The sequence below is a fragment of the Cynocephalus volans genome, chromosome 1 (genome assembly GCF_027409185.1).
Source record: "Cynocephalus volans isolate mCynVol1 chromosome 1, mCynVol1.pri, whole genome shotgun sequence".
Taxonomy (NCBI): Eukaryota; Metazoa; Chordata; class Mammalia; order Dermoptera; family Cynocephalidae; genus Cynocephalus; species Cynocephalus volans.
This window is the reverse complement of record NC_084460.1, coordinates 32,328,723-32,341,139: the sequence shown is the minus strand read 5'-3', so window position 1 is coordinate 32,341,139 and position 12,417 is coordinate 32,328,723. Positions and strand designations below refer to the sequence as shown.

At 46.0% G+C, this 12,417-nt stretch overlaps 1 protein-coding gene and 1 long non-coding RNA gene across 2 annotated transcripts; one reads left to right on the top strand and one right to left on the bottom strand.

Annotated features, from left to right (window-relative positions):
• Positions 1-235: 235 nt before the first annotated feature.
• On the bottom strand, positions 236-8,879 carry RAB5IF (RAB5 interacting factor). The gene is made up of 4 exons (XM_063100966.1): positions 8,498-8,879; positions 6,963-7,066; positions 2,124-2,253; positions 236-781 (listed from the first exon to the last, which is right to left on the bottom strand). Exons 1-4 carry the CDS (start codon positions 8,609-8,611, stop codon positions 740-742), a joined length of 390 nt encoding a protein of 129 aa, XP_062957036.1. The 5' UTR covers positions 8,612-8,879; the 3' UTR covers positions 236-739.
• Positions 8,880-8,983: 104 nt separating this feature from the next.
• Positions 8,984-11,111, top strand: LOC134361365 (uncharacterized). Its single transcript, XR_010021402.1, has 3 exons — positions 8,984-9,069; positions 10,185-10,267; positions 10,912-11,111. It is a non-coding gene; the product is annotated as an uncharacterized LOC134361365 (long non-coding RNA).
• Positions 11,112-12,417: the final 1,306 nt, after the last annotated feature.

The following is a 12,417-nucleotide window of genomic DNA, read 5'->3' as shown; positions in this document are numbered from 1 at the left end:
AGGAGTTGGTAAACCCTCTCTGTACAATGCCATGATCAAGGCTACAGCGTACACCATCTCCAGCCCTTGATGTTCCTGCTTCCCATAAAGAGAAAGAGGCCTGGCTGAAGCTGCTAAGGGAGCAGGGAACGGAAGGAGGAGGGATGGGAGGGGGAGACACCGCCTCTGGTGCTCCTTATATTGGCTTCTGAGGCTACAGGTGGGGTGGGAAAGGCTTTACCAGGTGTCATCAATAGGCTGTCGAAGATCTGATTTATTCAAGTATCTGAAAACATTCTACAATGGAAACTTATTAGGTGCTGCTTATACTGTGCTATGGACCACGCACATATCGCCATACTGTTTTTAGAAGACTTGAAATGCCACTGATGGTTTAAAACCTGTACACCTGATGAAGGACTGAGGAAGACAATGTTTCATCCAGATCCAGACGTGTATCAAACTAAATGACAGCTCCACTTGGCAAACGGCTGTTACATGCTGATGGTATCCAAGGAGAGATGGTTGGTGATGGACAAATTCAGAAATGCTTCCCCCAAAGGTGGATGGTTCTTTAAAAAGTTTCAGGTCACAACCCTTGTAGAAAACACTGATGCCCAACACACTGATTCTCAGTCCGGGAAACACGGGTTGGTCTTCCAGGTTCCATGTGGGTGGAGTGCCCCAACAATCATGTTTATGTGTTGTAATTAAAAGGGTCCTTTGCACTGGATAGGGAACTGGTGGGAGCTGTACACCATCAGTCATAATGGATGGCAGTGTAAAAGATAATCCAAATGACCTAAAGAGGAGACAAGGAATGGTTGTAGGTCACCTGGGTCAACATAGGCCCAAATCCACAAAACAAAAATGTCAGATGAGAATGTATACTTCTGGGTGTTCCCCAGGGGCTATCTGATGTACAATCTGTTTGGGGACCAAAACTACTTCACTGAAATCAAGCTCTCTAACAGAGCCCAGGATTGCCCACCTTTGCACCCAAGAGGACTCCCCCCATCCCCAACAAGTTCCTCCCCCTACCACACAGCAACCCCGGGGAATGGAGACACAGATGTGGAAATGATACACACATAGCACACCATACTGCCAGCAGGTGTTAAGATTAACAACAAATATAAAAACAAAAACATACTTAGGTCCAAATCAAAGTGGAGGTTCTCAAACCTCCCTACCCATTGTAAACTCCTGGGACTTTTAGAAAATGTATACATAAGGGCTGTCCCATGATTCACTTGGGAGAGCGTGGTGTTGACAACACTAAGTCAAGGGTTAAGATCCCCTTACTGGTCATCTTTAAAAAAAAAAAAAAATATATATATATATATATATACGTAGATGTCCTGGCACCCCTCTTGAAGATTTTGATTTTACTCATATTGGTGTGGGCTAGGGTCTGGACACACAGGGATGTGTGTATAATTTTTTAAAAAATAACTGAAATAATTCACATTCCATAAAGTTCACCCTTTTTAAAAGTGTACAGTTAGGTTTTTAGTAAATACCCAGGGTTGTGCAAACATCACTATTAACAGACCCCCAAAAGAGAACCTATTCCCAGTTACTTCCCATCTCCCCCTATCCCCCAGACACTGGCAACCACTAATCTTTACAGATTTGCCTGTTCTGAACATTTCACATAAACAGAATTATGCAGTATTTGGTCTTTTGTCTGGATTCTTCCACTGTGCATAATGTTTTCAAGGTTCATCCAGGTTGTAGCATGTATCAGTACTTAACTCCTTTTAATGACCAACTGATACTCTACTGTATGGATACACGATGTGTTATTTATCCATCCATCAGGTGATGGCCATTTGGGTTTATACTGTTTAGCTATTATGAATAATGCCATAAGTATATTAAATGTTTCCCAGTTTCTAATATGTAGGCAGGGTTGAAAATCGAAGTAGAAGCTGACAATGGGCCCTAGATTTGCACATAAGAGGGAGACTGTACAGTACAGCACACCACATCTTTGGGGACAATATGGCTCAGAAAAGGGCATGTTCTCCAGCCTCAGGAGCCTTTTGGAAAATAACCCAACTACACAGTGGGGTCCCCTTGAGTGATGGACACCTCATGAAATGAACACTACCTGCTGTAAAACTATCAGCTACACATACCATGAACAAGGCAAAAGATGTCATAAACCCTTCTTTTGTGAGCTCCCATGTGCCACCATATTCTTCCTCATCGATCTGTAGGTAGTTGCTAAAGTAGAGGTACAGGACTCCTGCGTTGATCAGGCAGAATCTGGAGTGAGGGAGGACAAACACAAAGCATAAGCTTGGAAGACTCAGAACTCCCACCACCATGGTTCAGACCTATTAGTGCACTCACTGTGTTCCACAGCTAACCATATATGTGTCTCCACACCAGGCAGGGGGTGGCCTGGAGAGAAACAAGCTTCAGGCTCAGGAAGACTTGGGCTCAAATGTTTTACGGTACTGAGACCTTATACAAATCTCTTGACATGGGTCTTAGCTCCCTCATCTGTAAATGCGGAAGCTGACTGAAGAGTGTTACAGAGGAAGTGAAATAAAATGTAGATATGCCTAGGCACTCGACAGAGCTGCCCATATGGCTGAGCTAGAGATTTAAAGGAGCAACTCTTTTTAGTCACCCAACAAAAGCACAAAATAAAACTTTTTTAAAGTACACAGAAGTTCTCTAAACCCCCTTGAAGTAAGAACAGTTGCTGAGCTCTCCCAAATCGGACCAATACCTGACATAGGCCTCTAAGTAGCTCCAGCTGAGGAGTAGCCATGGGACAGACATACATTAAACTGCTTCTTCATGGCCTAGTTAAGCAAGCACTAGCACATGCCCCCTGCAGAATTCCGAACAGGAGACCATTTCTGGATGTCCACCGTCTGCTACTGCACCTGATGCAGAGGTGAATTTGACAGTTCCTGCCCTTAGCCCACCATCTATTAGGGAGCTAAGAGTGGCAGCGAGAGTGGAGTCGAATCCAGTGGTTTGTGAGCACCCCCAATGAGGATATTTGATTCCCACAGTGAATTTAGCTGATGCAGGAATTGGATACAGTGAGCAGAAATATATCACCATGCTCTCCTGATCTTTTTTCATAAAGTGATCAAGACTTTCTTTGTGATCTTTCCATTTACTGCATCTAATCTAATGGGGAATTGTGTGTCTCAGGCCACATCCCTTCTGAAAGTATGAGATGGAAAAACACAAAAACTGGTTCCTCCCAGTGGATGAAGTGTGGGCTGGTATAGGGAAGGGTGGTGCAGTGGTGCAGAGTATAAATCAGCATACAAGGGGTTGGGAGAGACCCTGAGGCTGGCTGAGCTGAGTGGGATGGGGTAGGATGTGCAAACTTAAGGAAGTCTAGTTTGTGAGTAGTGAGAGTATGGGCTTTCTCATGAGTGGAAGGGACAGGGAGACTGGTTTATATTTGTACTCATGTTTCAGGATGTGACAGCAGATAAAGTTTGAGGACAGGGACTGGGTAAGTGGCTGAATGGAGGAAGTAAGAAGCCCCAAAGGCTTCAAGCCTGAGGGCCTGGAAGTACAATGGCTCCAGTAACAGAGCGGAGAGTCGGGAAGAACACAAGGTTTTCCTGGACTTCAGTCTTTGGTTTGGCCATGTTGCGTCCACATCCTTACCTTCTGCCAGAAATCTTGGGACCCAGCCAAATCTGGCCACCTCCCTCTGCCAGGAGTCTCATTATGGACAGGCTGACTTAATGACTCGATGTAGACTACTAATGGGAACTGGAAATGTCACTGTGAGGCTCAGATAATAAACTAGGGCTGGAGAATGACTGGAGACTCAGGGAATGGGATGACAGGGAGAGAGAAAAGAGCTGACATAGGCCCTGCTTCTACACTAAGTAGAAAGTGAAGTCACAGAAATAAAGGCATTTAAATCACATGTTTGGTGGTCAAGGGGAACGGGTTAGGAAAGGATCAAACAGATTTAAGGATGGGGATTTCTTTTTCTTTCTTTTTTTTTTTTTTTGACAGCTGGCCTATGTGGGGATCTAACAAACTGAACTAACTGGCCAGCCCTGGATGGGCATAATTTCTATTTTGTATATGAAGAAGAAAAGAAATGAACATGCTAGACTGGGGGTGGGAAGAAAATGAAAAAGACTGACTCTTAAATGTGTTTTCAAAAATTCTATCCTAGGGCCAACCCCATGGTGCACTCGGGAGAGTGCGGCGCTGGGAGCGCAGCAGTGCTCCGCTGCGGGTTGGGATCCTATATAGGGATGGCCGGTGCGCTCACTGGCTGAGCGCGGTGCGGCTGGTCACAAAAAAGATTAAAAAAAAAAAAAAATTCTATCCTAAAAACTCCAGTGAGAATTTTAAAAAAATAATGAATCTCTAACAAATATCCTGCTTTCAGGGCAGGAAGGATACATACTAAGGGAAATATATGACCTTGTTTTCAAGGGTCAATGGAATTCATTACAGTTTTTAAAATTTTTTTAACAAGAATTCACTGAGAACCTACAAATCATGTGTCAAGCTCTTCAGAGAACCTTGAGTAAAAGGGAATGGACACTGCCCCTCTCCATTAAAGCAAAACCTCAAGAGAAAGAGCAGATCCATCAGTCAGTTCTCAGGCAAATTATAAATAATAAGACCCGAGGAAATGGTTTTATCTTAACAGGACCTAACTGGTGGCTACAATAGAGTGAACTGAAGAGAAGCAAGTCTGGGTTGGGACAGAGGGCAGATAAAGCAGGAAGTGGAGAGAGGAGAGGAGGTCAACAGAAACGAGCACCAGAGCAGTCCTGCCCTCAGCCCAGGCAGCTGGGTTATACAGATGGAAGAGAGGGGACAAGTGTGGAAAAATCAATGTACTTGGCCCTTTCCAAGAGCACAGAAAAGGTGCCAACCAAAAGGAAGGAAGGGATTCATTTGGAGTGAGAGAAACTTGCTCTGGAAGGACAGTGTGGGACTGAATCCTAGAAAACAGGCAGTGTGAAAAAGTGGCACTATGCACTATGGGTGAGCCACTCCAAGGTGCATTCACTCCCAAACATCCCATTTCTGGTTTTCTCAGTAGCCGTATTTTACCACTCTTTTTTTTTTTTTTGTCTTTTTCGTGACCTGCACTCAGCCAGTGAGTGCACCAGCCATTCCCATTTAGGATCCGAACCCGCAGCGGGAGCGTCGCTGCGCTCCCAGCGCCGCACTCTCCCGGAGTGCGCCACAGGCTCAGCCCTACCACTCTTTATATTTATAAAGCTAATGATATAATTACAGCAGTAAACCATTTATAGAATACCCATGATGTGCCAAACACTACATTTAGCAATTTAGTTGCACTCTCACATAATTCACATTATCAATCACTCTTATTACCCCCATTTACTGATGAGGAAACTGAGTCTCAGAAAGGTAAGCCCAAAATTATGTAGCTTCAAAGTGGCACAGATAGAACCTGACTTTAGAGCTTTCTACAAAGTTAAAAAAGTCTATTTGGGCACAGTGAAATGGACACTGAACTAGCTCTAGTCCTTGTTATATTATTCCTAGATTGGGTAACTGCAGAGAAATCCTTTAAGAATCCCAAAAGACCAGACAGGTACAGGGGCTCTGAACCTGCATTATTCCTCCCCCAGATGAGTGGCCATGGGTAGAAGAGAAACATCCTCTTACCTTTAGGATGCCCTCTCCCTTCCTCTGGCATCCTCCTCTGCCTGCCTTTTCTCTCACAGACAGCTCAAACACGGTGATCAACATTCTAAAAACGTATCTCTATCCCACCTCCAACCTGGGAAGCCCTCTATCACTCTTAGTCTTCACGTGTCTGCTTTGCTAAGGTCAGGCAGAGCATAAACTCTTACTGGTTTCTTTGTAAAAATGCCTTGCTAAGTATCATTAATCGAAAACCTTTTTAGTTAGGAGAGGACTGTACATTTCCTTTGGGTTATCTTCTGAGAAATCAGGCAATTCAAATGTTTGAAATATATTTCACCCCTTTTATCCTAGAATAAGGGAATAACAACAGATATGACCACCCCTAAATAATCCATGACAGTTTGTATTCTCTGTGTGAAAAAAGGCCAGGCCCTCCTATCTAATTCCATAATAGCTTGCCCATGATTCCTATCATAAGACAACTCCCACACATCTTTTTTTTTTTGCATTTTTTTTTTTTTTCGTGACCGGCACTCAGCCAGTGAGTGCACTGGTCAGTCCTATATAGGATCCGAACCCGCGGCGGGAGTGTCGCCGCGCTCCCAGCGCAGCACTCTACCAAGTGCGCCACGGGCTCGGCCCCCACACATCTTTTTAATTCAATCTGATGGGTATGTGGACTCACTTCTAGTGGCTTGTTAATATACCGAGCCATGACCAGAGGATGGTATCAAGTGACTGCTACGGGCCACAGGAGCATAGTAAATGTGAAGGACCCAATCTCCTACTTTTGGGCTGCTTTTAAAATGTAGGATCAGAGTACAGCCTTGTAACACCAAGGTCATGGGTTCGGATCCCCGTACCACACAGCTGCCAAAAAGCAAAATAAAATAAAATGTAGGGACCTGAAATAACTTCTGCTAAAGCCAAGATTCAGCACATCCAGCATACTGCCAGGCACAAAGGAGATGGTCATCAAGTACAGAGGTTCCTCTAATTTCCCAAACTTCCACAGGTACAAAGGTCACACCAGAACCATAGTGCATGCCACCAATAAGTAATGTGGTAGCCTCTTGCATGAAGTCACTTTGGACCCATGAATGAAAGAACTGCCACAGCCTTCAAGAAGGTAACCTGCCTGACCTGAGATGATCCTGGACCTGTTGAACTAAGGAGTGCTACACCAGACCCAGGAGCGCCTTCGTGGGGCCACCTCTTTGCCTTAATCATTATACACACACACAGCTCCAAAGTAGCAATGGCCTTTTCCATAAAAGAGAAACAAAATGTCTATTTGAAAAGAAATGATACCATGAAAATGCAGGACACCCAACACTTACCCTGCTATTCCCAAGAAACCTCGCAATGGCAAAACTCCCCAAATGACACCCAGGACCACAGCGATGATCTGTCGGAACCAGTAGATCACATCTAAAAATTCATCCTGTAGAAAAGACAGATAGATAATGCATGCATTATCTGGAGTGGGTGCCATAGGACAGCCATAGGTGGGGAACAGAAAAACTTCCTGCTAAACACATCTTTTTTCAACAAGAGCAATTGTATGTGGTTCTTGCATCACCTCTTTTTAAAGAAGCTTCATAAATGAAATGCTTTGTAACAAAACGGCTGTGACAGTCATTGTGCTACTGGCCATAGATAACTCTAAGCTGACCAGAAAAGACTTAGACAAACCCCGGCCAGAAGGGCTGACTGTTAACCAACTTAGCACCATTTTCCTGTTCAATGGGTCTTTAATAAGTCACACAGGAAAGAGAAAATTAGAAATAAAAGTTCTAGATACAGGTGGCCAGCATACCTAAATTTCATAGAAAGACACAGAAGGCTCAATTTCTCACCTGCCCTAGATTCCGGAAACCAGTCCTTATACAAGGAAAGAAAGAAATGACACAGCAGATCAGAAAGACACTGCAGGTTTTGCAAGAGCTGGGCAGGGCTGGGGGCAGGACAAGGGCACCTTCAGGAAGTGCCCTCCCATCCCCCCTTACAGGAATTCCAGGAAGAAAAACCCACTTCAGCAGTCCAGAAAAACAAAGGAAAGTCTGAAAGTACAATATTCTTTTCAAACGCTCTGGAATCAAGCTGTCTGTGATGGTTCCTTTCATATGATGTGACAAGAGTTGTGAGGTGTCCACATTCAGATCCTTTGAATGTGACCGGTAAGAACATCCTGAAGCCCCAACCAATTCTCACACACATTTGGTGGCGTTTATTCCTCTCTTTCTCCAACACACACGCTCACCCCAGAAAATGGTCTCAAGTCTCCACTCTCGACACTCACACTTTAAAGTATTCGGTCTTTCTCATTAAACAAGCAATGGCAGTTCACCATTAGCGATCCTCCCTATGTGCTAAATGCTTTAATGCACCTCGGTACCCCACTTCAAAGCTGTTCTGAATATTAAGTGAGATTATGCGTGGAGAGCACCTGGCACACAGAAAGCATTCAGTAGAAGTCTGTCACCGCAACTGCTAACGACTGTGTTAAACAGTTAACAAGAGGAAGATAAGTAACTTAGTTAAGATGCTACTGGGAATAAAAGGCGGAGGCCCAATCCGATTCAGCTCACTCACACCGTTCAGGCACACGTCCTGCCCGCGGACAACTCCTCTGCCCCTCCTCGCCGCTTCCGCGTGACCAGGAGGCTTCGCCCTTCGGACACCCCGCGGTGAGCTCCAAGACTGGCTGTTAGGCCCGTGCCCGCCAAGTTCACCCCGGCACCCTGGGGCCACCCGCCCCACCACCCCACTCGATCGCGCCCGGACTGGGGCGAAGGGAGGCCCGGCCCGTCCTCCCGTCCCCCGAGTCCCAGCCGGCTCCTCGAACCTGAGCCCTCGCCAGAACCCACCGCACCTTGTCCTCCCAGGCCGCGTCGCTCCGCAGCACCTTGCTCCAGACAGAGACTTTGAGGGCCCCGTGGGCCAGCTGCGGCTGAGGCGGCTCCTCCTTCCGCCGCCCACCGCTCATCCTCCCGTCGCGCCGCCCGGGCCGGGCCTGGGGCGCCCGGACCGAGCCAAAGGGAGTCGGTATCTGGGGTTGCAAGTCACGACTCGCGGGACAGCGGCGGCAGCAACAGCAGCAGCAGGTTCAACGGTCTGGTCCTGCGGCGCGCTGCAGTTCCTCTCACTTGGCCGAGCTGCCGGGTTCTGTTCGCTTTACTGAGCAGGCGCAGTGGAGGGAGGGGAGCGCCGCGCCGCGCGTCCCCCGCCGCGTGCCCACGCAGCCAATCGACGGCTGCACAGCCCTAGTGAACGAGCGGCCGCCGCTTCGGCGCAAGCGCTCTACTCGTAGCGGAAGTGATGGCAAGCTTCCGCCAGGCGTACGTAGGGTGAGTGGGAAGGGACAATCTTGGGGCGGATGGCGACACGAGCTCGAGAACGCACTGTGGAGACGAGCGGCATCTGAGGCGAAAGCGGAGATTGGACGTGAGCATCTCCCAATTAGCCACGGCTTGTCTCCGGAGCAGCCAGGGCAGAGGCGGTCCTGCCTTTCGTGAGGCGGCCTTGCGACCTACTTGTCTGTGGAGCCCACACACTTTGCTACCCGGGAGCTTGAAGCTGCCCTGCAGGATTTAGTCCCTGCTCGTCTTCTCCCCTAACTCTGCAAGTTCTGTGGAACCTTATCCAAGATGTTAACTCTTCTATAATAACTTAGGGTCTCATCTCGCCCAGCATCCTCTTTTGGCAAATGTGAGCTCTGAAACCCCAAGAGGGGAAATGATTTTCTAAGGCTGTATAACAAGTTGGAACCAACTGAGGACTCCTCAGAGGGGAAATACGAGAGAGAAAGTATTTTATTAGGCATCAGGATACCTGAATATTCATCTGTTGAGTCCTCACTGTGGCTATGTCAGTGGTTCCAGACCAGCAGCGGCCGCCTCACCTGGGAACTGAGTTGAAGTGTGTATTATCGACCACATCCCAGACCTACTGAATCAGAAATTTTGGAGTTGGGGCCCATCTCAGTGTTTTAACAAGCCCTCCACGTGGTGCCATGCGCCCTGTGCTATGTAATAAGTCGAGACACCAAGGCACGTTACTTCTGTGTAGCGGGTTTATAGAGGCAAAGGAACTTGCCCAAAGTCACCTAATTAGTACCTGGGTCTGTCTGACTCCAAAATATGTTCCCTAAGCCCTTAAGCTGTAAGTCTTAGAGAATATAAATAAGGTCAGAACATCTTTTGCACAGTTTCAACGTTCACCTGTAGTTCTTCACTTTAGGTGAGCAACAGAATTTCCTAGGGAGCTTTTCCAGAATACCATAGCTGGTGCTATCCATCGCAAGATCCTGTTTCAGTAGATTGAGTGGGACTGGACCCCACAGGAGATACACATTGCAACAGACATTTCTCTGTCTGGAACTGGTGGAAGGACCATACACGTTTATGTATGCACATCTGTAGTCCTAATTTTCACATGGATCTTGTTTTTACCAACTCTGCCTCCTTTCTGAACCAGTTTCCCTCCCAAATGCAGTGGTAAATCCTAACCAACTAACTCCAGTTTGGAAGTGTACCACTGGTACAAAACCTCTTTTACAGACTCCCTGCTGGCATGCAGCCTCTGGAGACAAGCTGATCACTATCATGGAATGTTGGAAGAATTCCTAACCCATGGCCAGAAGGTAAGTTTTCATTCTGCTGGGTCTCACAGTGAAGATGTGTAATGGGTAATGTGAGCTGTAGGGTCAGGGAAGACTGAGCTCTGAAGGAAGGGTAGGTGTTAAGAAGGAGAAGAGGGAAAGGAAGGGGGAGAGCACTCAAGGAGATGAAACCTTGTGGCCTAATGGTAAGTAATGAAGCCCCAAGTAGGGGAAGGAAGTGAGAGAATCATGTAGAAGGTCCCTGTACTGGCCAGCTGCCAAAATAATAAATAAATAAATAAATAAATAAATAAATAAATAAAGCAAAAACTTTTTAAAAGAAAGAAAGGAAGGAAGGATTTGGGTAGGGGAAGTGATAGAATGTGATTGTATCTTAGAAAGATCACTCTAGGGCTGGCTGGTTAGCTTACTTGGTTAGAGTGCAGTGTTGATAACACCAAGGTCAAGGGTTTGGACCCCTTTACCAACTAGCTGCCAAAAACTAAAAAAAAAAAAAAAAAAAAGGTCACTCTGGTTGCTATTTGGGGGCCTGGGTCAGAGTGGGAGACTACATAAAAGGCTGTTAAAGGTATTTGGATGAGTGTTGGAGGGGCACTGAGGATGCAGCAAATTGGATTAAAAAGTTCTTTTAAATTTTTTTTTTTTTTTTTTTTTTTTTGTGACAGGTAAGGGGATCGCAACCCTTGGCTTGGTGCCGTCCGCACTGCGCTCAGCCAGTGAGCTCACCGGCCATCCCTATATAGGATCTGAACCCACGGCGGGAGCGCTGCTGCGCTCCCAGCGCCACACTCTCCTGAGTGAGCCACGGGGTCAGCCCCTTTTTAAAAATTTTTTAAATTAAAACAAATTTTTTGTGTGTTTTTAAGTGTATAGTTCAGTGCCATTAAGTACATTCACTTTGTTGTGTAACCATCAACACCATCCATTTTCAGAACTTTTTTCATCTTGGAAAACTGAAAGTATACCCATTAAAAAAATAACTCCTGGTGGGAGGGAAGGAAGGGTTTGGGGAGTGATAGGTCGGGTAAAGAGCATAAAGAAAAATCACGATTTGTAAGAATGAATATTCTAATAATAAATAATAAAAATTAAAAAAAAAGAATAACTCCCCGTTCGCCTCCCTGGCAACTACCATTCTACTACTTCTCTCTTTGAATTAGACTGCTCTAAGTACTTCATATGAGTATACATTTGTCCTTTTGTGACAGGCTTATTTCATTTACCATTATGTCGTCAAGGTTCACTCGTGTTAAAATTTTCTCACATTTTAAGGCTGAATAATACTCTAGTGTATGTATAATAGGTCTGCAACATAACCAGCACCACTGTAGACAAGCCCAAGTACAAAATAGCGCTGACCACCTCCTCCCCTCCCCCCTTCCCTTTAGGAGAAGCCTCCTGACTTAAACAGAAACCCCTTTTGCTTCCGCAAGGGCACAGTTCTTCACCCTGATCCACATTAGCATAATGACCCTCCTTGATGGTATCACCCAGCTCTTGGGGCCAACATACCAATATAAGCTCTACCACCCTCACGCCTCATGCTGTCCCCAATTTTCAGGGCAGCCCCGGGCTGCTCCCCACTTTGAGCACAGCCCAGCAGATTTCTTTCTTTAATAAAGCTTGAATGGTACCCAGCATCTCGGCTCACTTTCTTTCAGTGTATATACCACATTTTGCTTATCTGTTCATTTTGTCGGTGGACACTTGTGTTGCTTCACTTTTTGACTGTTCTGAGTAATGCTGCTATGAACGTGGGTGTACAAATATCTGTTCCTGTCTCTACTTTCAATTCTTTTGGGTATATACCCAGAAATGAAATTGCTCAATTATATTTTAAATTTTTGAGGAACTGCCTGCCATACTGTTTTCCATAGCAGCTGCACCAGTTCACATTCTCACCAGCAGTGCACAAGGATTCCAACAACACTTGTTATTATTATTTTTTTTCCTGACCGGTAAGGGGATCGCAACCCTTGGCATGGTGTTGTCTGCACCATGCTCAGCCAGTGAGCGCACCGACCATCCCCATATAGGATCCGAACCTGCGACCTCGGCACTACCAGTGCAGCACTCTCCTGAGTGAGCCACGGGGTCGGCCCATTTTTTGTTGTTTTGATAACAGACATCATACTGGGTGTGAAGTAGTATTTCTTTCTTTCTTTTTTTTT